At 48.9% G+C, this 27,871-nt stretch overlaps 1 protein-coding gene across 1 annotated transcript in view; it reads right to left on the reverse strand.

Moving 5' to 3' along the window:
• The window catches only part of KCNN3 (potassium calcium-activated channel subfamily N member 3), a 91,582-nt gene that overhangs the window by 58,235 nt on the left and 5,476 nt on the right, over window positions 1-27,871 (reverse strand). The window contains exon 2 of the mRNA XM_083416559.1: window positions 10,538-10,633. Within this exon, the coding sequence (XP_083272685.1) occupies window positions 10,538-10,633 (96 nt within the window). The remainder of the gene's footprint in view (window positions 1-10,537; window positions 10,634-27,871) is intronic.

Here is a 27,871-nt window from a genome sequence, read left to right on the forward strand (position 1 = left end):
CGAATCCCTGCAATGGGGTGAGCTCCTGTTGCTCGGTCCCTGCTCCTGCCAACCTAGCAGTTTGAAAGCACGCCAAAAAGTGCATGTAGATAAATAGGTATCACTCTGGCAGGAAGGTAAACGGCGTTTCCGTGCGCTGCTCTGGTTCGCCAGAAGCGGCTTAGTCATGCTGGCCACATGACCCGGAAGCTGTACGCCGGCTCCCTCGGCCAATAAAGCGAGATGAGTGCCGCAACCCCAGAGTCGGTCACGACTGGACCTAATGGTCAGGGGTCCCTTTACCTTTAAGGTGCTACTGGAAGGATTTTTCAAAATTTTGTTTCAACTACGGCAGACCAACACCCGCAACTAGAACATGGGGACATCCAATGAACGTTGGAAGATTCCAGACAGGTCAAAGGAAGTCCTTATTCACATAGTTGAACTATGGAACTCACCGCCACAAGAGGCAGGGATAGCCACCAATTTGGACGGCTTTAAAAGGGAGCTAGGCAAATACACAGAGAAGGCTATTAATGCCTGCTAGCAACAATGGCTAGGATCTCCCTATGTCCTCCCCTCCACAGTCAGAGGCTGTAATGTTTCTGAATCCTAGCTGCTGGGAAACACAGACGGGGCAAGCAGCTCCTGAACCCGGGTCCCGCTTGTGGGCTTCCTGTTGGGACATCGGGTTGGCCACTGGGAGAAGAGGATGCTGGACAAGATGGGCCTTTGACGGTCAAAGTTTGACCTGATCCTTCTGGGCCATGGGTAGGCAAACTAAGGCCCGGGGCCAGATCCGGCCCAATCGCCTTCTAAATCCGGCCCGCGGACGGTCCGGGAATCAGTGTGTTTTTACATGAGTAGAATGTGTGCTTTTCTTTAAAATGCATCTCTGGGTTATTTGTGGGGCATAGGAATTCATTTATTTACCGTATTTTTTGCTCTATAAGACTCACTTTTTCCCTTCTAAAAAGTAAGGGGAAATGTGTGTGTGTCTTATGGAGCGAATGCAGGCTGCGCAGCTATCCCAGAAGCCAGAACAGCAAGTGGGATTGCTGCTTTCACTGCGCAGCGATACCTCTTGCTGTTCTGGCTTCTGAGATTCAAAATATTTTTTTTCTTGTTCTCCTCCTCCAAAAACTAGGTGCGTCTTGTGGTCTGGTGCGTCTTATAGAGCAAAAAATACGGTATTTTTTTTTTCAAAATATAGTCCGGCCAGCCACAAGGTATGAAGGACAGTGGACCGGCCCCCTGCTGAAAAAGTTTGCTGACCCCTGTTCTGGACTCCTCTTCTGAAATGCATCCCTGACCAACAGCAGAGCACTCTGCGCTGAAATCTCCGGGCATCTTTTTCTTAAAAGGAGGAGGAAATTGCCAACGAGGCAAATTCTCCTCCTTTTCCCCTGGCTCCCACCAGTATCAAAAACGCCGTGTCTTGGGTTACAGGGGCCTGAGAAAAACCGGGAAGGGAAGCCGAGCCTAGCAGAGCGGAAGAAAGCAGATGTTTTGCACAGGGCGAGGAGGTGGGATTAGCACCCTCCGCAGCTGCCGGGTTCATGCTTAGTTACACGAAGCCGATTTCTCTCTGTGTACTCAGGGTGAAAGGGCAGCTGGGAGCGGCTGTGTATTGTCACAGCAGCAGCAGGAGGCCATCTGTGCAATAGCGTGCAAGCCATCCCAGCTTCAGGCCAGATCATAGGCTCCTGGCCACACCAGGCTCTGCTAGATGCAGCTGCGTCGTACACCCTCTGAACCACTCACAGAATCGTAGAGTTGGAAGGGGCCACCAGGGTCATCTAGTCCAGCCCCAGGCCATTCAGGAATCTTTTTTGCCCAACATCAGGCTCAAACCCCTGACGCTGAGATTAAGAGTCCCATGCTCTTACCGACTGAGCTGCTCCAGGGATTTAAAGTCTCCTACACAACTTCAAGGGAAACTGACATAACTTGAAAGTAATCAGGGGCCAAGCAATATATACCATATTTTTCCGTCTATAAGACGCCCCCATGTATAAGACGCCCCCTATTTAGGGGGACTCAGATTTAAGAAAATGGGGAGAGATGGCCCAGAGTATAAGACGCCCCCTAATTTTTTGCATTATTTTTTTAGGGGGGAAACTTGGTCTTATACACAGAAAAATGCGGTATACAGTGGTACCTCGGGTGACATACGCTTCAGGTTACAGATGCTTCAGGTTACAGACTCTGCTAACCCAGAAATATTAACTCGGGTTAAGAACTTTGCTTCAGGATGAGAACAGAAATTGTGCTCCGGCGCCGTGGCGGCAGCAGGAGGCCCCATTAGCTAAAGTGGTGCTTCAGGTTAAGAACAGTTTCAGGTTAAGAACAGACCTCCAGAACGAATTAAGTTCTTAACCCGAGCTACCACTGTATATTACTTTGCCGGACAGTGTTAGGATTTTTATGACTTTTGTTAATGATAAAACTAATGATTTATCTCCTTCACATTATATGAGGGTTTGGGTGCCTTGCAGGAAACTGCTCTTTTGACAGATCTTATGTATCTCGGTACGTGTTATTCCAAAACTGCTGTTTCTTATACCTCGCCACCCACGCCTAGAGCACAGCCGACTTCCCATCCCCGCAGGTAAATCGCCCACGGGGGTCCATCAAAGGAACACTGTTTTATGAGTCGCCCTGACAGCTCGTTCAGTAATCAAGGCAGCCCCATTCACAGCAGTGCTAAACAAAGCTGTCCCCATGCTACAATTGTATGACACACCCTTTTGAGGGCCGCATTCCCTCCTGGGCAGCCTTCCGGGGGCCGAGAGGCATATGACAGTGGTGGGTGGGGCCAGAGGGAAAAAGTGGGTGGAGCAACTAATGGAGAACCAGTGTGGTGTACTGGTTAAGAGCGGTAGACTCGTAATCCGGTGAACTGGGTTCGCTTCCCTGGTCCTCCACATGCAGCTGCTGGATGATGACCTTGGGCCAGTCACACTTCTCTGAAGTCTCTCAGCCCCATTCACCTCACAGAGTGTTTGTTGTGGGGGAGGAAGGGAAAGGAGATTGTTAGCCGCTCTGAGACTCCTTCGGGTAGCAATAAAGCGGGATATCAAATCCAAACTCTTCTTCCTCTTCAGGGAGAGACCTGAGGGTCAGGCAGGGAGGTCTCAAGGTCTGTATTTGGCCCCAGGGTGTTGGCTCCCCACCCCTGATTTCCAGATTCTTTAAGCTGAGGGGACAGGGGACTGCCCCACTGAGACTTTCTGTACGCAGATCTAAGGTATCTTGGTTCTCAAACTTAATCTGTTCCAAAACCAAAGCACTCCAAAACCAAGGTTCGCTTTCCCATAGAAAGTAACGCAAAATGAATTAATCTGTTCCAGACTTTAAAAACAACCCCTAAAACAGAAATTTAACATGAATTTTACTACCTCTACAGTGGTACCTCAGGTTAAGTACTTAATTCGTTCCGGAGGTCCGTACTTAACCTGAAGCACCACTTTAGCTAATGGGGCCTCTCGCTGCCGCCGCACCACCGGAGCACAATTTCTGTTCTCATCCTGAAGCAAAGTTCTTAACCTGAAGCACTATTTCTGGGTTAGCGGAGTCTGTAACCTGAAGCGTATGTAACCTGAGGTACCACTGTATTGTTGTTCTGTTAGTGGTTCTCTTGGCTTTGCAGTCACATAATCAATCAATCAGTAGCTGAACTGGGTTCTACTCAGTCACAAAAACAAATTAACCGAAAAAGCCGCAAAAACAAAAAAGCAAAAACAAAAGCACCAAATACAAGCTCCAAATATCTAATCGGAAACGGGGGACTCAAATTAGAAATGGAACCTTCAGACAGGAAGAGGAACACTCTAATCGGAAGCAGAATACTAAAAACGGAGCAGGTTCAGCTTCCGAAAAAAAGTTTGCAAACCAGAACTGTCACTTCCGGGTTTGCTCTGTTCAGGTTCCAAGTTGTTCGAGAATTAAGCTGTTTGGAAACCAAGGTACCACTGTCGAGAGAGAGAAAGACCACCCTAAGTGTCAGAAGCGAGCCAGCAATAAACCACATGGAGTAAGTGAAGACAACTCTTGATTAGAAGAAACAAGGTCTGCTCAAGAGCGCCTGACCTAATAAGCACAGCAATTTTTCTCGGTGGGTCTTGCCCCTACGATGCAGTTATGGAGGCTGAAGATCCACTCCCCCCTTCCCACAGCTGCCTCAATCTACTCCTTCCCCGGTCCTTCACAAGCAATCTGAGACTATGCCGGCACACCTGCCTTTGCTCCTCCCACTTCATACCGCCCCTTGTCCTGGGAGACGGGGTGAGAAACCCATGTTTCTTCGCCAGCCGGACTCATATCTGCCTCTTGGCCTCTCTCCTGCTACTGCTTCTGCTTCTGGCCTTCTCTCTGCCACAGATTCTCCCTGCTCACTAAACCCTGTTACCTCTTTAAAGGTAAAGGTAAAGGTACCCCTGCCCGTATGGGCCAGTCGTGTCCGACTCTAGGGTTGTGTGCCCATCTCACTTAAGAGGCCGGGAGCCAGCGCTGTCCGCAGACACTTCCGGGTCACGTGGCCAGCATGACAAGCTGCATCTGGCGAGCCAGCGCAGCACACGGAACGCCGTTTACCTTCCCGCTGGTAAGCAGTCCCTATTTATCTATTTGCACCCGGGGGTGCTTTCGAACTGCTAGGTTGGCAGGCGCTGGGACCAAACGACGGGAGCGCACCCCGCCGCGGGGATTTGAACCGCCGACCATGCGATCAGCAAGTCCTAGGCGCTGAGGTTTTACCCACAGCGCCACCCGCGTCCCCTCTTTAGCTTCGGGCAACTCCTCCTCCCTGTCTTCTCCCTCTGACCACCTATCGTCGTCCCTGTTATATACTGAAGTTCTCACCCTGGGCCAGCAGGGGGATACTGTAGATAGTTATGCAAATGAAGGATCGAAAGTGACGTTCAGTGATTGGATAGTTTTAGAAAGTTGCTACAGTTACGTTGTTCTGGAGCTCTATATAAGCCGGCTGACTGAGCTCCTCAGTTCAGTTCTGTTCTGGCCTGTGAATAAACAAGAGCTGTTTGAAGAATCGCTGTGTCGTCTGATATGTTCTCCCACAATTTAACAGTCCCACCACCCATCCCCAAGCTCTAAGTCTTCTTCCTTTGGGGGTTCCCCAGCTGGAGCATCCCACCTCTCCTCTGCATCCAGCCAGTCCATGGTGTCGAGGGTTATCTCCGCACTCCCACCCCTACAGTCTTCCACTTCTCCATAAGGTCTTAGGACCGCTGACAGCTGCCTGACAACGGACAAATGTGCCCCCAATTCCCTCCCTCCACCCACACGGGAGCAGGCTCGCTCCAAATTGATACGGACAGCGCACTCCCAAACAGAACACGTCCCTCTAAAGAGCGCTGCAATCCGTTAACAGGCGTCAGACTAGCCCCGAGGGAGGGCTGGTGGCGGCACTGAAACAGGAGAGGCAGCCAGCATGCCCTTATTGGAAAAGCAGGTTTAGAAGGGCACAAGAGCGACTGGTATTCATTCAGAATCATTGCTGCCTCCGGCCATGCAAGCAGAACACAGCCACTGTCATGGTTGCAAGCAGAGGAATGCTGGGAGGAACGAGACGGGAAACCACCAACAGGAGAACTCAGCGCCGTCCCAAGACAGACTCCAAAATGGCACCAGGAAAGAAGGGGGCGAGGGAAGATCTACGGCAGGAACGAGGAGGAGAAGAAAGATAGGCATCAGAATCTGTTGTCCCTGCGGATCCTGCTTCCAGTTGCCTCCCTCTGCCTTATGGGTGGGCTGGTCCCAGATTAGACTGAAATCCCAGAGATGTTTAGGGAAGCTTTTAATGTTTGATGAATTACTGTATTTTAATATTTTGTTGGAAGCCGCCCAGAGTGGCTGGGGAAGCCCAGACAGATGGGCGGGGTATAAATATTATTATTATTATTATTATTATTATTATTATTATTATTTGATGGTCCTGGAGACCCTATAATTGCAAAATGCAGGCTTTATACCAGATGAGTAACTCCACATCCAGAAATATCCAATTTCTTTCTTTCTTTCTTAAAAGGATGGTTCTAGACCTCAAGATAGGCGTTTTAAAAATACATGGGCCAAAAGTTGAAATTTCAGAAGCGAGAGCCCCGAGAGAAGTAAAATAATGTATGCCAATGGGCACATGCAAATTTGAATCTATTTATTTATCAAGGGAGCTTTTACTAGATATACAAATTTGGGTTGGGTGGGTGTGCTTAATTTATTTAAAACGTTATATGCTACCTTTCCCAGATTCGTTGGCTTATGTAAAAATGCATTCTAAAAATAAAGCAATCAGCAAGACAAGCACACAGAAAACTCAGCAATGACAACAGCAAAAAGGAGTTCAGCGGACAAAATATCATTAACTCCGAGAAGCCCGAAAGACGTAGGCAAGTGTGCAGGCTCATCACAAACAAATCTCTCAAACACAATTTATTTTTGGTGTCTGACGGGCAGAAACTCAAAATTTGAAGCTTCTCTTTGCATAGAGCAGCAGCGTTCTGAGTTTCTACATCTGTTGAATGCCTACCTGCCATGAAGCAGTTGCATAAGTACAGAAACAGTGGGCCACAATTCCGTTGGAGGGCATGATGAGCCCTCCCTCTCCTTCCAGCCTTGGAGCTGTAAGAAAGGCTGTTGCCTTTGGACATCACAACAAACCACAGTTTTCTCAAAATGGGAGCAAGCCCAATTTTCACCCTGGGCCCTTTCTCTTCCCCACCTCACTGCTGGTCTGACCAGGAAAAGTTTCAAGGTTTCCTCTTCCGGTTTTGATTAACTACAGTGTGTCTTGTCACCCGAAGCAAAAAAAACAACTGTGGTTTGTCTAAAACAAGCCAACTTCAAACCACAGTTTACAAAGTCAGCTTGTTTCAAACAAACCACAGTTAAGATTGCACCCACACCCTAAACTGTGGTTAAACTGTTCAAAAATGGAGGTGAAAAGGGGGCGGGGCATGCACAAGCCCAGTAGAAGCTAGGTTCAACCCCAAAATGACAAACCACGGTTTACCATGACATCACAATGCAGCCCAGTTGCTTTGGATCCACTTGCAGTGATTCAGAGACACAGTTCCATTGCAGGATCAGTCCCCCAAAACTACCTCCCCGGCCCCAAGGCTAGAGCTGGGAAAAGGGGTGGGGGGTTCTGGATATCACCCCCAACTTTGTGCTTGATATCTGGAGGTGCAGGGGCAAAACCTCACCCCTTTTGGAGTGCCTTTTTGGCGAAAGTGTGGGGTATAAATGCTATAAATCAGGCACAGGCAAACTCAGCCCTCCAGATGTTTTGGGACTCCAACTCCCATCATCCCTAGCTAACAGGACCAGTGGTCAGGGATGATGGGAATTGTAGTCTCAAAACATCTGGAGGGCCAGAGTTTGCCTACGCCTGCAATAAATCAACAAAATAACCTTGAAATGCACAGAAATAATTGTGATTTGCAATAGGGGAAGTCTCTGTGAGATGGGGGTTGCGATGGGGAGTGTGACTCCAAAAATGGGAGTTGCCTGCACCCAACAAACACCTAGCCTGGACCCAAAGATCCCCATGAATGCTTCAGACAGAGAATCGGTTCCATCTGGCAGCGGTTCCCGTTTAACAAGCAAGGAAAACACACACAGCTGAAGGAGTAATTCCTTCTCCCATCGCTTTCCTGGCACGCTGCAGAGCTAATAAAATCTGTGGGGAAGGAGAAGATGAGCAATGGGGTCAGGGTGACCCCGGCAAGGGTGGATTTCAGAGGGAACCACTGCGTATACTCGTTTGTGGAGGGGAATGGGGTGGGTTTTCCAAGCCAAGGCCAAGCAGAATACAGAAAGAAAGAAAAACAGTGTAAATTGTTCCCCAGCTCCTCTTTCATTGCTTTTAAATATTGGCAGCTGAGGGGGCGGGGCGTAAAGGAGCCAGAGTCGAGTCGTGGCTGGACTAGGAAAGGGGTAGGGAACGTCCGGCCTACAGATCTTACTAAGCCCAACACGCCTCCTAATTTGGCCTGTGAGACTGTTTCCTGCAAAAAATAAAATAAAAGGCACCGTTCCAAAGGAGCATTGGGAAGGTTCAAGAGAGGTCCTGAATTTTGCTTTCAAAGATGGACTCGCTGATCAGTGCTGTCAACAAGCCCATCCGAAACTGTGGCGTCGCCGCACTAACAGTGAAGGGCAGGCAAGAAATCTAATAATTAATAATAAAATCCCCTCTTCCACCCAATTATCTTCGTATATATAAAAATGTCAGGTATCACCACACACTGAATTCGGACCCTCCCAACCAGCCTCTCACCCACTTTGGTTTCTGCACCGTTTGAGAGGCACTCTGCACATGTTCAGAGGCAAGGCCTAATCCACAAATGTGGGGTCTAACTTTTTTTTAAAAAGGAGGAGGAGGAGGAAATGTCTCATGGGAAAAGATGAGCCTGGCATGAAAGGTTGTGGGTTTAGTTTAGCGCCCATACCACCACCCCCCACCAAAAAAAAAAACACCAAATAAACCCAAAGCCTGACTGTGAGCACCCGATTCAAGCCTGCTGGAAGCGGGCAGGAGAACATGCAATCAGCAAAAACAAAAATGCCAGGAAGCCGTGTCAATTGCTCTGGTAACCTTGGCAACCCACAGCCAGACAGTGGCAAGGAGGAGGCCTAGTTGTCACCCATTGGGCTACACCCCCCCCCCAAAAAAAAGGATGGGATCTCAAGCCATCTGGGTCCATGGAACATTTCCTACTGATCACAAAGCATTTTGGGGAAGGGGAGAAAAGGGAAGCTCCCTCCCCCAACACATCCACACATATTGTTTTACTTTATATATTTTCACACAGATGCGAAAATCAGCTCTCTAAAGCAGGGGTAGGCAACCTAAGGCCCGGGGGCCGGATGTGGCCCAATCGCCTTCTCAATCCGGCCCAGGGAATCAGCATGTTTTTACATGAGTAAAATGTGTCCTTTTATTTAAAATGCATCTCTGGGTTATTTGTGGGGCATAGGAATTTGTTCATTCCCCCCCCCCAAAAAAAAATATAGTCCTGCCTACCACATGGTCAGGGACACGGGTGGCGCTGTGGTCTAAACCACAGAGCCTAGGGCTTGCTGATCAGAAGGTCGGCGGTTCGAATCCCCGCGACGGGGTGAGCTCCCGTTGCTCGGTCCCTGCTCCTGCCAACCTAGCAGTTCGAAAGCAGCTCAAAGTGAAAGTAGATAAATAGGTACCGCTCTGGCGGGAAAGTAAACGGCATTTCCGTGCGCTGCTTTGGTTCGCCAGAAGCGGCTTAGTCATGCTGGCCACATGACCCGGAAGCTGTACGCCGGCTACCTTGGTCAATAAAGTGAGATGAGCGCCGGAACCCCAGAGTCAGCCACGACTGGACCTAATGGTCAGGGGTTCCTTTACCTTTGCCACATGGTCTGAGGGACAGTGGACTGGCACACAGCTGAAAAAGGTTGCTGACCCCTGCTCTAAGGAAACCCCAAAATTTGAGGGAGAGACCGGGAGGATGGTGTCAATGGGCTGAGAGGAGGAGCTGCACAGCAATGCCTAAACCCCAAAGACAAACCTAATCCCCTCCCCACACTTATTGTCCGCCCTGAGACCTGCGGGTATAGGGTGGTATATAAATTTAAAAAACAATAATTGCCCCTCTGGGCTGGTCCATGTTGGGAGTTGTCAGGCCTCATTCCATTCCATTCCTTCTATGACTTGGGGTTACTTCAAGCTGCACCCACAAAACTCTTCATTTAAAGCAAGGGTGGGAAGTGGCCCTCCAAATGTTGCTGTCCCCAATTCTCATCCGCCCCAACCAGAATATTCACCAATATGGCCAATATTCACAGACTACCCGACCACAGCTTAGCCACCCTGCAACTTCAAATCTTGCAGCTGCCATTCCTCAAAAAGGGATTCCAAGGTGGCGTACAGAAAAGCGAGAATGAAACTCTTCACCGAAGCATAAAGAAGAAATGTTAATAGACTTGTTTGGCGTTTCGAAAGTCAATTCGGGGTTTCTAGTCCTTAAGAAGAGCTGGCGACAGCACCCATTTCTTCTCTAGCTAGGGAAAGCTCTCTGCAGGTGCCCCGGCTGATGTGATTTTGCTGACTGATTTATGCCACTTTTATCACACCTTACTGTGTGTGTATTTCGTTTTAATATGCCATTCCTTTCGTTCGGGGTCCCTTTGGGCTAAAAAACGGTATATAAATAAACTGTGTTAAATTAACAATAAATAAATACACAAAAATCATCACCAGCACAGGTGCCCTCCGGATGTTTTTGGACTACAAATCCCACCAGGCACTGCCAGCTGGAGAAGACTGCTGTTCTGCTGAAACCTTTCAGCGGTTCTCAACCTGTGGGTCCCCAGATGTTGTTGGACTACAACTCCCATCATCCCTGAGCTCTGGCCTTGCTAGCTAGGGGTGATGGGAGTTGTAGTTCAACAACATCTGGGGAACTCTTCAAGCAATTGGTAATTAATAATAATAATAATAATAATAATAATAATAGAGAAATCAATGTAACATCAACTCATAGGACCGCAGGGGCATTACCTGAACTTCTCGGGTGTGATAGGCAATGATGAGTCCCAGCAAGATGATGGTGGAAAGGCTTATAAGGCATTTGAGCGCCAGTGAGAACATGGAGCCCTGTCAAACCGAGAAGGAAGGGAGAGGTTAGCTGTAAAGTTCAAAGCAACACACACACACACACAATAACCTTGCAGAGCAGGCCCTTCTCCCTTTCACAGGGGGGCTTGAAGCAGCAGGGTATTTTTAGGGTGATGGATAATAGCAATAATAACAGGATTGCAAACTATACATGGTACATTCACTGAAATCCACATAACTGAGGCCGCTGTCTGCACCATACATATAAAGCAGTATCATACCACTTTAAACACAGAATCATAGAACTGTAGAGTTGGAAGAGACCCCATGGATATTATTATTATTATTATTATTACTACTACTACTACTATTACTCCGCCCATCTGGCTGGGTTTCCACAGCCACTCTGGGCAGCTCCCAACAAAATATTAAAAACACGACAAAACATCAAACATTAAAAACTTCCCTAAACATAGTTGTTTATTTCCTTGACATCTGATGGGAGGGCGGGCGCCACCACCGAGAAGGCCCTGTAACCTCACTTCTCGCTGTGAGGGAACCAGCAGAAGACCCTCAGAGCTGCACCTCAGTGTCCAGGCTGAACGATGGGGGTGGAGACTCTCCTTCATCCCATCTGGACTATTTATTAACTTGCACCATAGTCCTAACCACATCTACTCAGAAGGGAGTCCTACTGAATTCAATGGGGTTTACTCCCCGGTAAGTCGGGTGAGGACTGCAGCCTCATTTCTCAGCAACGAAGGACAGCTTGAGCTGGGGAGATGATTCTGAATGATTCTGAAACAGCAGCGGGCAGGGGGGTGGGGGCTTTACATCCTTGGGTGTTTTAATGTCAAATAAAAGTGATCCAGTCGTGTCTCCTTGTCTCCCCCTCCAAAAAAAAAAAGAATAAGCCACAAAGAAGTGCACAGGCATTTCGATTTCTTAACAAGCATTTTGTTCCATCAGTTGCTTCTGCAAGGGATGCAGTGCCTGCTGTTTCTGGAGGGCAAAATAAAGCTGGGAACGAAAATAATCACCATTTTCATTCATGCCCTCATTTACTGAGCACACATCCCTCACTGATTTTTGTTTTTTAATGGTAATTGCTTCCTCGGTGGCCCCACTACACTTTCCTGTGCACACACACTCATTAGTTTAGGATATTACTTGGGTAATAACTGTGTCCTTTCCATTTCTCCACCGTGCTTGTATTGGCTGTTGTATTCCGTCCTCCCTGCCCTTTCTCCCTCCGGCTTCTTTCATTTTACAGAAAAGGAAATAAAGATTTATTCTTTTCCAGGAGGCAAAAGCAGAATAAGCATCTAGCAGCATTTCGCTGCTGCTGCTGCTCTACTTGCCGTGAGATGCGTTTATGAGGGCTGCACTCGGCATGTGCTCAGGGGCACCTCGTTTATTATTTTTATTCATCGAAAAGCAGCTCCCTGTTAAAGGGGAAGAGAGTTGAGAGCCAGGTATAGGAGGGCTCTGCTAAATGGGGGGCCTCATCTGCTCAGAGCAAAACCCTGCAGGGACCTCGTGTTGGCAGTGGGTGTGACTAAGAAAGTGGGGTTCACAATGCACCCCGCCCATCTGGCTGGGTTTCCCCAGCCACTCTGGGCAGCTTCCACAAAGACCAAAAATACACTAAAATGTCACACATTAAAAACTTCCATGAACAGGGCTGCCTTAAGATGTCTTCTGAATGTCAGGTAGTTGTTTATCGCTTTGACATCTGATGGGAAGGCGGTCCACAAGGGCGGGCACCACTACCGAAAAGCCCCTCTGCCTGGTTCCCTGTAGCTTTGCTTCTCGCAATGAGGGAACTGCCAGAAGGCCCTCTGCGCTGGACCTCAGCGTCCGGGCAGAACAATGGGGGTGGAGACCCTCCTTCATCCCATCTGGACTATTTATACTGGGCCGAGGCCGTTTAGGGCTTTAAAGGTCAACACCGGCACTTTGAATTGTGCTCGGAAACATACTGGGAGCCAATGTAGGTCTTTCAAGGCCGGTGTTATGTGGTCTCGGCGGCTGCCCCCAGTCACCAGTCTAGCTGCCACATTCTGGATTAGTTGTAGTTTCCGAGTCACCTTTAAAGGTAGCACCATAATGAGTGCATTGCAGTAGTCCAAGCGGGAGATAACCAGAGCATGCACCACTCTGGCGAGTCAGTCCGCGGGCAGGTAGGGTCTCAGCCTGCATACCAGGTGGAGCTGGTAGACAGCTGCCCTGGATACAGAATTGACCTGCGCCTCCATGGACAGCTGTGAGTCCAAAATGACTCCCAGGCTGCGCACCTGGTCCTTCAGGGGCAGTTACCCCATTCAGGACCAGGGAGTCCTCCACACCTGCCCGCCCCGTCCCCCAAAAGCAGTACTTCTGTCTTGTCAGGATTCAACCTCAATCCATTAGCCGTCATCCATCCTCCAACAGCCTCCAGGCACTCACACAGGACCTTCACCGCCTTCACTGGTTCTGATTTGAAAGAGAGGTAGAGCTGGGTATCATCTGCATATTGATGGACACCCAGTCCAAACCCCCTCTTTATTGCTTATTCAGCTGTTTCCCAACCCACTGGGCAGCGGTGGGTGTCATGTACTGAAGTTCACACCCTGGGCCAGCAGGGGGGTACTGTAGATAGTTTTCACTCAGGTCCACATATGCAAATAAGGAATTGAAAGTGACGTTCAGTGATTGGATAGTTACAGGAAGTGGTTACTGTTGCGTTGTAGTGGAGCTCTATATAAGCAGGCTGGCTGAACCCTTCAGTTCAGTTCTGTTCTGGCCTGTGAATAAACAAGAGCTGTTTGAAGAATCGCTGTGTCGTCTGATATGTTCACCCACAACTTAACAGTGGGGATCTTAGAAAGGGGGTGGTGAACCTGTGTTATCTCCCTTCCTCCTGCAGAAATTCAACAGGGCTGACCATGGGGAGAGGTAAAACATCCCTGCTGGGTTTTCGCAGCTGTTAAAAAGGCACAGGAGCCCCGCAGGCCAAAGGACTGTTGGCAATTTCTAGAAGAGCTTAAAGGAGAGGCCCTCCAGGCAGCAGAGAACCCAAAGTTATTTCTCAGAACGATTTCCTTCTGATCCTCTCCATTACTGTCCATCGATTTCTCTCTCCCTCGTTGAGGAACAGAGGAGTTAGCCCTCCGTTGGAAAGAGCCCCTTCATTTACCAAAAAAGGCATTAAAGCCTCATTATGCTTAGTACCATCAGCAAGGAGCACACACTCCTGCCCTGACCCTCTCGAGGCTATAGATATTTCTCATCCCAGCCTAGCGCAAAACCCAATTAGTGTCTCTGGATGGATCGAAGCGACCTGAAATTAGCCACTTGTGAATCGCTCGGGGAAAGAGCAAATGGCGGCGGTTACCCCACACGCACCTGCTCATCCCAAAACTGCTTTCCTCCCCAAATCCACAGGCTGCAATCCAGAACATAGCCAATCCCCACTGAGCATAACAGCAGCCTGCTGGGTCAGGACAACAGCCCATCAAGTCTAGCCTCCTGTTCTCACAGTGGCTGGTCGAACACGCGGGGGGGGGAGGAGCCCACAAGCAAGGCCTGAGCCATAGCTGTCAACCGTCCCTTATTTGGCGGGAAAGTCCCTTATCCCAGTGCTGTGTCCTGCTGCTGTCCCTTATGGATGATGTCCCTTAAATTCCCCAGGTTTCAAAGGAAGCAGCTCCTCTCCCTCCCTCCCTGCCGGCCAGGGAGGAGGGAGGCTCCAACTGTGTTGTTTGGCTGCGTTGCTCACCCAATAAGGAGTCTAAGAACGACTGGGGGGTGGAGCTTGCATGCCTTGTGCCTATCAAATTGGCCGCGTTGCCTGGGGACTCGCCTTTGCTCAGCACTTCCCAGCGGAGAGGTGACGGTGGTTTTCCTTGCTGCATCCCCTTTGGCGGGTTGCTGCGCTGTGGGAACCACCGCTTGAGGCTTTGTTTGGCTGCTGGCTGGGCTTTCTGCCTTTGGCTCGGAGGGGCTCAAAAGTCGAACATACCTGTGCTCTGAAAATTCCTTATTTTGGCTGCTGATCCCTTATTTCCGAGGCTGCTGGTCTCTTATTTTCAAATCTGTAAGTTGACAGCTGTGGCCTGAGCGCACCAGCAACTCCCCCCACCTGCTATTCCCAGACACTTGTATTCAGGTACACATTAGCACTTCCAACAGTGGAGGCAGAATACAGCCGTGCCCACCATGATTTTGTCCAGTCCTCTTTTAAAACCATCCAAGTTGGTGGCCTTCACTCTTCTCAGAGCCAATTCCAAATTTTAACCATGTGCAGAGAAGTAGTTCCTTTCGCCTACCCTGAACCTTCCAACATTCCGCTTTATGGGAAATTCCCCTATCCACACCTCCAACCTTTCTCCTCTTCTCTAATCCATGGGTAGGCAAACTAAGGCCCGGGGGCCAGATCCAGCCCAATCGCCGTCTAAATCTGGCCCATGGATGGTCCGGGAATCAGCATGTTTTTACATGAGTAGAATGTGTGCTTTATTTAAAATGCATCTCTGGGTTATTTGTGGGGCTCAGGAATTCATTCTTTTTTTTCAAAATTCAGTGGTACCTCGGGTTACATACGCTTCAGGTTACATACGCTTCAGGTTACAGACTCCGCTAACCCAGAAATAGTACCTCAGGTTAAGAACTTTGATTCGGGATGAGAACGGAAATCGTGCTCCAGCGGCGCAGCAGAAGCAGTAGGAGGCCCTATTAGCTAAAGTGGTGCTTCAGGTTAAGTACAGTTTCAGGTTAAGAACGGACCTCCGGAACGAATTAAGTACTTAACCCGAGGTACCACTGTATAATCCGGCCCCCCACAAGGTCTGAGTGGACCAGCCCCCTGCTGAAAAAGTTTGCTGACCCCGGCTCTAATCCATAAAGCCTGCCAGTGTTAGGAACTCAGATAAGCTAGGCACCAAAGGCTCCTTAAAACCAAGGCTGCAGTTGCCGAAACATAACATCTAGTTGTCATTTTGGGGCAAGACGGCTCTAAAGCCTTATTTTTCAAATGATGGACTAGCTGTGATTGATTCTCAGCTAACATCTGGCTAGTTCAGATGTCAACCCTGAGCTAGGTTAAGAGCTTTGAGAACTTGAAGAAGAAAAGTCGCTTGATCCAGGGACAGTCCACATGTATGTTGGCCTATTCCGACCCCTTTTCTTAATTGTGATTGCTCGTGCTCAGGCTGCAGAGAAAAAGCATTCTGGTTCCTGTTATGTACTGAAGTTCTCACCCTGGGCCAGCAGGGCGATACTGTAGATAGTTATGCAAATAAGGGATCGAAAGTGACGTTCAGTGATTGGATAGTTTTAGAAAATTGTTACAGTTACATTGTACTGGAGCTCTATATAAGCAGGCTGGCTGAACCCTTCAGTTCAGTTCTGTCCTGGCCTGTGAATAAACAAGAGCTGTTTGAAGAATCGCTGTGTCGTCTGATATGTTCACCCACAACTTAACAGTTCCAGAAATTCGTTCCAATTGTGCAGATAAAATATATCGGTAACTGATAGAATTCTACATGATCGGAGTGTTAGTATGTGAGAACAGTCCAGGTCCAATGATCCCCAAAATGCACCTCAAAATGGCAGAGATGTCAGGCGCCCAGGAATCTTCACTTGTGGTCGAAAGCCAGGTGTAAAATGCACCCGGCGCCTGGCTAGTTTGAACACTGAAAGCCTCGATGTTGCTCCATCCCCTTGTTAAACAGGGGTGTCATACAGGTAGCTATGCTGGACCGCAAGGTCTGAGGTAAAATCCTCCTGCCAGAGAAATCAGGGAAAGGTTTCCTTTTTTTTATTATTATGTTAGCCTGGAATAGATTTGGACTCTCTGGCAGAGAAAAGGCAAGGAAGAAGCACAGAAATTGGGATAGAGTGGTCTCACTTAATGGTTTGGCCTTGCTGTGTTATGTTTTTGAAGATGAGAGACAAGAAAGAGACCGGAAAAAAATTGATGCTCTCTTTATTAAACGCTACCTGGATCAAATCAACTAAACATGAGCAATCAGACCATTGGCCACGGCTGCTGTGGTTGATAGGAGCTGGGAGTCTAGCCATATCCATTCAACTCAAGCCAAGTGCCTTACTCAATGAAGGAAGGTGAGGACAGGTGACCTCACCTAGGCCCGAAGTCATTCCCCCACCAAAGCAGGCTCAGAGCTTCTCAAAACTTTTCAAAATCATTTTCTCAGCAGCTAAGCATCAGAAACATTCCGCTCTGCTGTAACAAAGGTAGAGAACAGTCCATTGTTTCTCAGGCCTTTCTCATGCCTTCTGGCCTTGCTAAAGAACCACATTGCAACTTGCTTTCTGTCCGGGAACCATGCCAGAACAAGAGATTGAAACATATCTGAACACTCTGAAACCCCTTTCCTGTGAAGAGTGCCAAGAGTCCCAATAGTCCCAAGACAGCTTTCTGTTCATGCTCAGAGGACTCCTGAGGGAGGAGAAAGGAGGAGGGAACTGGAAAGGGGTATATATGTTTGTGCACATGATTGTGAACTCGTGCATGCTTTTTGTGACTTATCACACTTGCTCCTTCTACCAGTTCATGGATGGTAGAAATGAAAGCCTTTTCTCCGAAACTATTCCTTGAGTGTCTGTTGACTCCCACTTCCCTTTCCCAGGTGCAATATTTTTCCCACCCGAGGGCAAAGCCTCTTAAGGCTACATCAAGAAGCGAGCTTCGCGTCATTAATAAATTTAATAATGATTGGAATAAATTCTTAACATATACGGAAACAAATTTAGGTAATATTAAAATTACAGTAGGTGATACATAAAATCTGTGAAGTTGAGAAACAGAGAAAGAATGGAGACCGCTGAAAGATAGGATGGTTAAATAACCTAGACCGAGATGAAGGAAGTACTTTTTCTTTCTTTTCTTTTTTCCCCCTTTTTTGGCACTACTTGTATGTTATGATCTCCTTTTGGATTTTTTATGATGTATGTATGATTTGTTTGAAAACTCAATAAAAAAATTATTTAAAAAAAAAAAAGAAGCGAGCTTCGTGGATGGGCTGAAATTCGAACTGGCGTCTCCCAAATCCTACCCCAGCACTCTAACCATGTGGCATAGTGGTTCAAGAGTGTCAGTCTAGGGTGGAAAAGGGACACAGTCAAACCCACACTCAGCCATAAAGCTCACGAGGTCAGCTTGGGCCGGTCGCCATAACTTGGGCCTACCTCACAAGGCTGTTGGGGAGAACTAGTCTTGCCATTATTCCACACCTTGGGTCTGAGGATGTGAGGGAAACATCCTCAGACCCCCTCCCCATTTTTGTTTTACGTCTAGTTTCAGATCTTTCACTCAAGCAAAAGGAAGATAACAACCTCATGAAAATACAACCACTCACATGTAACTATGGGGGTTTGGGGGGGGGGTTTTGCGTGATATCTATTTTCACCTGGATTACTTTAAATGTTGCTGGACTACAGTGGCGTAGCGTGGGTTGTCAGCACCCGGGGCAAGGCAAGTAATTTACACCCCCTAACCTGTGGATTTGCGCCCCCTAACCCGTGGATTTGCGCCCCCTAACCCTAACCCCCAGATGTTGCACCCGGTGCGGCCGGCCCTCCCTGCACCCCCCACGCTACGCCACTGCTGGACTACAATTCCCATAATTCCCTGGACATTGGCCACACTGACCGGGGCCCCAAGGATCCGGTTCTAAGGCAACAAAATACAGTGGTACCTCAGGTTACAGACACTTCAGGTTACACACTCCACTAAGCCAGAAATAGTGCTTCAGGTTAAGAACTTTGCTTCAGGATAAGAACAGAAATCGGGCTCCAACAGCGCAGCGGCAGCAGGAGGCCCCATTAGCTAAAGTGGTGCTTCAGGTTAAGAACAGTTTCAGGTTAAGAACGGACCTCCGGAATGAATTAAGTACTTAACCCGAGGTACCACTGTAGCCATAATCTCTCAGCCTATCCAACCTTCCAGGGTTGTTGTGAGTTTAAAATGGAGAGGGACAGAGAACGATGTGTGCCACCTGGAGGTCCCTGTAGGAAAGTGGGATAGAAATGTAATAACAGGCAGTGTGGTGCAGTGGTTAGGTGTCGGACGACGACCTGGGAGACCAGGGTTCCAATCCCCACTCGGCCATGGAGCTCATTGGGGTCAGGGCCTTTTGGCTTATCCTACCTCACAGGGTAGGGACGTGGGTGGCGCTGTGGGTTAAAGCCTCAGTGCCTAGGACTTGCCGATCGTATGGTCGGCGGTTCGAATCCCCGCGGCAGGGTGAGCTCCCGTCGTTCGGTCCCAGCTCCTGCCCACCTAGCAGTTTGAAAGCACCTTTGGGTGCAAGTAGATAAATAGGGACCGCTTACTAGCGGGAAGGTAAACGGTGTTTCCGTGTGCTGTGCTGGTGCTGGCTCGCCAGAGCAGCTTCGTCACGCTGGCCACGTGACCCGGAAGTGTCTCCGGACAGCGCTGGCCCCCAGCCTCTTAAGTGAGATGGGCGCACAACCCTAGAGTCTGTCAAGACTGGCCCGTACGGGCAGGGGTACCTTTACCTTTTACCTTTACCTCACAGGGTTGTTGTGGGGATTAACAGAGGAGTGGGGGAGTCATGCAAGCGACCTTGAGCTCGGTACAGGTGGGATAGGCATGCAATAAATAAACAGCCTGAAGCCGCTCTTCTGCATTCAGCCCCCCTCCAAAAATAAAAACTCTGTTCCTCCCACCCCACAAAATAAAAAGGCATACCCCAGTTGGGAGACCATGGGGGCTCAAAGCAGAGCAGCGAGAGGGAGGAACTGGAAAAGGTTTCGGCACAAAATGTTGCCCATTTCAAAGAAGACGAGGACTGCAACATGCAGATTTCTAAGGATAAAGGCAAGCTGATTGGCATCCCTGCAGGGGCACTGCTGGCAAGGCGCCACCCGAGCCCAGCCCTGGTGGAAGGGAATTCTCTGCCCGCCTCTGCTCACAGCTGTTAGTTCCCCTCTTCCCCAGCCGCCCACGCAAAGGGTGCCCCTTGCCAACTCAGCTCCAATTTCCTGAACACAATAGGATTGGCCGGGGAAGGGCAGGGGGAAGGAACTGGGGCTTTTGGGGTGGGGTGGGGAGAGGCGCGGTTGCGGAGCATTATTTATAGCTCCCAGGAATCTCCAGCTCCACCGCAAAAAGCGGGAAACAAGAGGAGCGGCGTGCCGCCCTCTACTTTGAGCCAAACGGCATGGAATCGAGAGGAGAAAGCTGCCAAGCTGTCCCCTCAACTGTGGATGCTGCCCCCCACCTGCTCTGCCCTGGTTTGGCTGGCAAAGCGGGTAACGACAGCCCTGGCAGGGCAGAAAGAGATTGGTCTCATCTGCATGTGAACCAGCATCATACCACTTTGAGCAGCCATGGCTTCCCCCGCAAAGGATTCTGGGAGACGACATTTGTTAAGGGTGGTTAGAAGACCCCACTTCCCCTCATGGAGCTATAATTCCCAGAGGAGAAGGGACTGTTCCTTAAACCACTCTGGGAACTGTAGCTCTGTAAGGGAAGGAGAGAAGGTCTCCTAACTCTCAGCACCCTTAACAAACTACAGTTCCCATAATTCCTTGGGGGAAGCCATGACTGGTTATAGCACTCAGTGCTTTAAATGGATGGTGTATGTGACCATTATTACCACCACATCTGTTCGGCTGGGTCCTGTACTTGAAATTGCCTCTGTTAAGCCATATTCACACCCTCGTTTAAAGCACTATGGCAGTCATAGGCAAACTCGGCCCTCTAGTTGTTTTGGAACTCCAACTCCCATCATCCCTAGCTAACAGGGCCACTGGTCAGGGATGATGGGAGTTGTAGTCCCAAACATAGCTGTCAACGTTCTCCCTTTTTTTAAGGGGAATTCCCTTATTCCGAATAGGATTCCTCGCAAGAAAAGGGAAAAGTTGACAGCTATGGTTCCAAAACGTCTGGAGGGCCGGGTTTGCCTATGCCTGCACTATGGTATCACAGTCATGGCTTCCCCCCAAAGGATTCTGGGAAGTGTTATTCGTTAAAGGTGCTGAGAGTTCTTCAGAGGAGGCCTACGTTCCCCTCACAGAGCTACAATTCCCACCGTTCCCTGTGAAGAGGGATTGATTGTTAAACCACTCTGGGAATTGCAGCTCAGTGAGGGGGAATATGAGTCCCCGACAACTCTCAGCACCCTTAATACGAAGAAATGTGCAGGGACATCCTAAGCGATTTCTGCAAAATGAGAGTGACTGTGGCCACCTTGCAGATTTTTCCTGCTACTGAGGAATGCTGCTCCCTGTTACTATTAGACACCAACAGCATCAGTTTGTGTGTGTAAAAAAATCAATATTGTGTAATCGCCACAATCAGGATCAGCAGGAAAAAACTGATTTCCTGTGGTAAGAATACAGTTGCATGGGGTGGCTGTCTCTCTAATTTTGTGTCATGCTGCAGCCATTTTGTGTTAGGCCGTGCCCATTCCCCTATAAGCAGCTTTTTTGTGACAGGCGCCCTCAGTGCTCTCTCAAAATTCAAAATGTGTCTGTTAACTGTGCCTGAGCTTAACCATTGCACCTGGAGTACTGTGTCCAGTTCTGGGCACCACAGTTCAAGAAGGACACTGACAAACTGGAACGTGTCCAGAGGAGGGCAACCAAAATGGTCAAAGGCCTGGAAACGATGCCTTATGAGGAACGGCTAAGGGAGCTGGGCATGTTTAGCCTGGAGAAGAGGAGGTGAAGGGGTGATATGATAGCCATGTTCAAATATATAAAAGGATGTCACATAGAGGAGGGAGAAAGGTTGTTTTCTGCTGCTCCAGAGAAGCGGACACGGAGCAATGGATCCAAACTACAAGAAAGAAGATTCCACCTAAACATTAGGAAGAACTTCCTGACAGTAAGAGCTGTTTGACAGTGGAATTTGCTGCCAAGGAGTGTGGTGGAGTCTCCTTCTTTGGAGGTCTTTAAGCAGAGGCTTGACAACCATATGTCAGGAGTGCTCTGATGGGGTTTCCTGCTTGGCAGGGGGTTGGACTCGATGGCCCTTGTGGTCTCTCCCAACTCGATGATTCTATGATTCTATATCACTTCCTTGTTTACTTAGGCCTCCAGTCCTCTTCTATTGTTTCACCTGTGGTCAAACCTGTAAGACTGTAAACTCATAGGGGCAGGGCCCTGTCCTCTTGGACTCTGTATAGCACCAGACACACCCAAAATAACAATAATGTGTTCTTATTTTTGTTACAATTCCCAGAGTTCCCTGGGAAGAAGAATTGATTGTTAAACCACTCTGGGAACTGTAGTTCTGAGAGGGGAATAGGGGGGAACCTCCTAACAACCCTCAGCACCCTTGACAAACTACAACTCCCAGAATTCTTTGGGAGAAGCTATTATGTATGTTGTGAATGCGGCCTCGATGACAAGCTGGAACGTGCACAGAGAAGGGCGACCAAGACGATCTAGGGTCGAAATATGATTATGACTGTGGTATGGTTTATGAAATAATGATTTTGGAAACTGCTATATATAATTACTAAGAAATTCAGATGGAAGAGATTTGAGGAAGTCAAATAATATGTTTATGAAGATGGATTCTAATTAATTAAGTGTTATTGTAGTGAAGATTTGTTGTATTTTATCTTCTTTTTTCTCTTTCTTTTTTCTGTGTTATTCTTTTTTCTTTATTATTGTCAATCTTTTGTTATATTTATGTATGGAAAATAATAAATATAATTTTTTAAGAAAAAAGATGATCTAGGGTCTAGAAACCAAGCCTTATGAGGAACGGTTGAAGGAGCTGGGTATGTTTAGCCTGGAAAAGAGGAGACTGAGAGAGGGTTGGACTAGATGACTCTTGGGGTCCCTTCCAACTCCACAATTTTATGATTCTATGGTGATCTTTAAGCTCTATCGGATTCATCTGAGAAATTTCACACAGTGCCTACGGCCTCTCTCACTGAACAAACAAGATTAACCGTGCAGTCCTCAGTCTACTTAGAAGGAAACCGCACTGTATCCAATGGGATTTACTCCCAGGTAAAAAAACAAAGTGAGGATGACAGCTTTCAGGAGTGCTTAAGTTTTTCCTTCCAGGATCTCACTTGTCCCATCACCCCTCCTAAAAATTTCACAGTTCCTAGATTTCAGCTCTAGCTCATAACAGGCACAACAGCTACGCTCCAACCAGACCTTGGGCTGGCAAGATTTATTTACACATCAGCAGGGGAGAGAGAATAAAAGTCAGTTTGGGAGAGGGAAGGAGGAAACCTAGCTCTGACTGTTGCATCTCTGCAGTTTAATTTTGAATATCCAGAACCTCACAGGCAGAGCCTGCAGGACCCAAGGAAAGTAACCCTCCAACAGCGGCAGAACAGTTTGATAAAAACTGGTGTGTACAGTGGTACCTCGGGTTACAGGCGCTTCAGGTTACATACGCTTCAGGTTATAGAGTTCGCTAACCCAGAAATAGTACCTCAGGTTCAGAACTTTGCTTCAGGATGAGAACAGAAATCACACAGCGGCAGCAGGAGGACCCATTAGCTAAAGTGGTGCTTCAGGTTAAGAACAGTTTCAGGTTAAGAACGGACCTCCAGAACGAATTAAGTTCTTAACCCGAGGTACCACTGTAGTAGCTTTGATTCAGATGACAAACTTGAGCATCTAAACAAGCAAGCAGATACATTTCTGGATCTGTCTATTTTCATCCTGTGCTTTTTTCCATTGTTTCCTCTGTATGAAGTTTTTAAAGATTAACAAATATGTTGATAAAAATGAAACAAAAATGCACTAATGTTTTTCTAAGTAACAAAGAGAATGGTCAACTCAGTAAATCACAGAATCATACAGTTGTCGAGTTGGAAGGGACCCCAGGGGTCATCTAGTCCAACCCCCTGAAATGCAGGAATCTCAGCTAATGCAAAGGTCCACAATCTCCCAAGGGATGTTCAGTCGGAATCTCCTTTCTTGTAACCTGAATCCATTTGTTCAGGTCCTATGCTCCAGAGCAGGAGAAAGCCATCTTGTTCCATCTTCCATGTGACAGCCCTTGAGATATTTGAAGATGGCTGCCCTATCTTCTCTCAATCTCCTCTTTTCCAGGCTAAACATACCCAGCTCCTTCAACCGTTCCTCATAAGGCTTGGTTTCCAGACCCTGGAACTCCGGCAACTTAATATTTCTAGTTCCTTTTATTTTCCTTTCCTTCTCCTGAAAGCTGCTATTAAAATTCAAGGGGGGTGGGGGAGTTGAAAAAAAAGCAAAATAAGAAGGTAAGGATCTGCATAAAACAAGGGTGCCCCTGAGGATGCACAGATTACCCCGCACACGGAAGCAGGGATTTGAGGCTGGGAGCTCACACTGCTTAGCTGACTTGATCTCCATCACCTCCTTAATATATATATATTTTTAAAAAAGATATCAAGGGCTGCTCTTCCTCAGAGCTGGAAAAAGAGTGAATGCAGAATCAAGATTGGCGGGGGGGGGGGGGGGAGAGAAGGCAAGAGATATATTTAGCTACCAACTGGCATGAGAAGAAAGAAATGCTTCCCCCAGCCTAACCTTGGGACCTGCTATTGTGTTGCAACAAGGGGCAGACTCCGGATCACACCAACCCCAGAGGTGGCAAAGTGCCAGCGTCACACACATTCTTCGTGGGGTTTTGTTTTGTGTGGGTTTTTTTCCGGGTGGTGGTGGTGGTGGGGAGAAGAGTGTGAGGGTGTGTGATTTTCCTTGGCACGTCCCCAAAGAGCAGCCCTGCCTCCCCGCCAGGCTTCTCAGGCCCTGGAAAGAGTTCCCATGCCAACGTTCCCTTCCCCGCAGAGAACTTCACTCCTTCCCCCAGCCTTCTAAATGCAGACACGCAGGTACCCAAGCGAGCCTGGCAGGAGAGCGGGGAAGGTGGTGTCGAAATCAGAAGCAATCAGGGCAAGGGAGAATATCTTAGCATTCATCCCAGGGATTGGGGGGGGGCCCAGTGCCCTCGGGGGAGGCGGCTGGACTCTAGCTCCCAGCAGCCCCCAGATAGCACATGGGGTGATGGGTGCTGTAGTCCAGCAACACCTGGAGGGCTTTGGTGGCATCCTAAACACATGTCCCAACCAATCAGGGACCACATATTAAATGCACTCACAGAAGGGTGCAGTGATGTCTCCTGGACTCCAGCTCCCATCAGCATGGCCAATGGTCAAGGATGATGGGAGTTGGAGTCCAGCAACACCTGGAGGGCTTCGGAGGCATCCTAAACACATGTCCCAACCAATCAGGGACCACATATTAAATGCACTCACAGAAGGGTGCAGTGATGTCTCCTGGACTCCAGCTCCCATCAGCATGGCCAATGGTCAGGGATGATAGGAGCTGGAGTCCAGCAACACCTGGAGGGCTTCGGCGGCATCCTAAACACATGTCCCAACCAATCAGGGACCACATGTTAAATGCACTCACAGAAGGGTGCAGTGATGTCTCCTGGACTCCAGCTCCCATCAGCATGGCCAATGGTCAGGGATGATAGGAGCTGGAGTCCAGCAACACCTGGAGGGCCTCGGTGGCGTCCTAAACACATGTCCCAACCAATCAGGGACCACATGTTAAATGCACTCACAGAAGGGTGCAGTGATGTCTCCTGGACTCCAGCTCCCATCAGCATGGCCAATGGTCAGGGATGATAGGAGCTGGAGTCCAGCAACACCTGGAGGGCCTCGGTGGCGTCCTAAACACATGTCCCAACCAATCAGGGACCACATGTTAAATGCACTCACAGAAGGGTGCAGTGATGTCTCCTGGACTCCAGCTCCCATTAGCCCCCAGCCAGAATGGTCAATGGTCTGGGATTATGAGACTTGCAGCATCTGGGAGGGCCATAGTAGTGTGGTGATTCAAGTGTTGGACTTAGGGCCTGGGTGGTCAAGGTTCAAATCCCCACCTGAGCAAGAAGATCATGGGGCGACCTTGGGCCAGTCGCTCCCTCTCAGTCTAACCTACCTCACAGGGTTGTTGTGGAGACCAAGAGAGCCACATACATTGCCCTGATCTCCTTGGAGAAAATGGTGGGATATGAATGCAATTAATGTTGGAGGGGGGGGGGTCACAGTTTTCCCTAACCCTCATTTATGCCTCACTCCACAGTATCCTCACAACCCCCCCTGCAAGGCAGGGCAGTATGACTGTTGTTATAGCCATAATGCAGATAGGGCATCGAGGCAGAGAGCTTAAGGAAGGGGCGGGGAATTGAGGCAGCCACAATCCAAGGACACAGTGCGGCCTGGGGAAAATAATCAGGGTGCAATGCAGAACCAGCGAGGGGTGTGGCGTGGAGAGCCGGACAGAGAGGTCCAGGTGGACACATGCTCAATCCCACTTCCCAATCCCACCCACAACTTTGCAAGCCTGGCGCGGTGTGCTTGCTCTCTCCCTAGGCCACGATGCAGTACAGGAACAAGCAGATGAATTAATGGAGGAGAATGCGCACAGCAGCCGTGCTTTGCCGGCTGACAAACCGTCTCACACCCACCCAGCCAGGAAGGTCTATTTACTAGTTTTATTCCTTGCATTTCTCGCCACCTCTTCCTCCAAAGAGCTCAAAGGTGGTGGTGCCCTTGCTTCCCCCAGCGCTTCATCTCTGCAAGGGAAGGTAATGTGCAGAAAGAGCAGCTGCCAGATTTTATTGCCACGCAACAACCACCCTGAGAGGTAGGCGAGAAAGAGCCATTAGCCCAAGGTTGAGAAAGATTCATTCTGGCAGTCTGTCCTCAACCAAACCCACCTACCTGCCCTTTAAACTACAACCAATCAGGGGACGGCTCAGCCTCCCATTGGCTCTGGCTCCACCCACTGCCGAGCTGGCAGCCTTCCGCACTGCTACGCCCACCCCCCTTTACGCTCACAACGTCCCTGCAAGGTAGGTTGGGCCAAGAGATTGTTATTGGCGCAGATCCCCGTCCCCCAAGAGCAACATTGGCTGGGTGGGGATTTGAACCCGCATCCCAGCCGGTCCAAGTCTGGCGCTCTGACTGCCACACCGCTCTCAGTTCCCCCAGTACTGAGTTCAGCTCCAAAGAGTTTGCAAGCCCCTAGCTCCTGGACAGCTCAGTCAGTAGAGCAGGAGACTCACAATCTCAAAGTCGTGGGTTTGAGCCCCACATTCGGCAAAAGCCTCCTGCATTGCAGGGGGGTGGACTAGAAGACCCTGGTGCTCCCTTGCAATTCTGGGTGGCGCTGTGGGTTAAACCACAGAGCCTAGGGCTTGCCAATCAAAAAGTCGGCGGTTCGAATCCCCACGACGGGGTGAGCTCCCGTTGCTCGGTCCCTGCTCCTGCCAACCTAGCAGTTCAAAAGCACGTCAAAGTGCAAGTAGATAAATAGGTACCGCTCCGGTGGGAAGGTAAACAGCGTTTCCATGCGCTGCTCTGGTTCTCCAGAAGCGGCTCAGTCATGCTGGCCACATGACCCGGAAGCTGTACGCCGGCTCCCTCAGCCAATAAAGCGAGATGAGCACCACAACCCCAGAGTCGTTCACGACTGGACCTAATAGTCAGGGGTCCCTTTACCTTTATGATTCCTCTCTGAATCTGAGATTAAAAGTCCCGTGGCACAAAGGGGTTGCAATAGCCGTAAATACACGCTCCTCGGGTGTCAGAATCTTAAAGGGCACCTTCCCATTGTCTGCTCCAGACTCTTGGTGGAAAGGCAATGGGGAGGGGGATCGAAATGAAATTCAGAATGAATAGGATCTAGGGCAGGTGAATGGGTCCATTCCCTAAGGAAGTTAGATTATCCTCCACCAGGGCCAACTCAGTGATGGCTCCGACCTGGTGGAATGCTCTGTCCCATGAGACCAGGGCCCTGCAGGATTTAACTTCCTTCCGCAGGGCCTGAGCTATTCCGCCTGGCTTTCAACTTAGCCTGATCTTTTATTCCCCTTCCTTCCCTTCCCTCCCCTTCCCCTTTTTATGAAGATTACCCGCTCTGGGATCCCGCAGACAATTCTCCCCTGGTCTCCTCGCTGGCCCAGATAGGACTAATTTAGCCAGCTAGCCCTGGTGATCATCTGATGTTTACTGGATGGATTTCCCCCCTAAATTGATTTTTGAATTCTGAATTTATTTTTATACATGTTTTATACTGTATTTTATGCTGTTTTTTGTTGCATCAATTAAGTGTTTTCAATTTGTTCTTAGCCGCCCTGAGCCCGGTTTTCTGAACTGGGAAGGGCAGGGTATACCGTAAATAAAAAATTATATATTATTACCCCTAAAAACACATACAATTTCAGCCCCTTCCCTTACAAAGCAAGAAAAGAGGTCCCTGTGGGACATGACG

This window comes from Podarcis tiliguerta, assembly GCF_965153285.1.
Source record: "Podarcis tiliguerta genome assembly, chromosome: 16".
Lineage (NCBI taxonomy): Eukaryota > Metazoa > Chordata > Lepidosauria > Squamata > Lacertidae > Podarcis > Podarcis tiliguerta.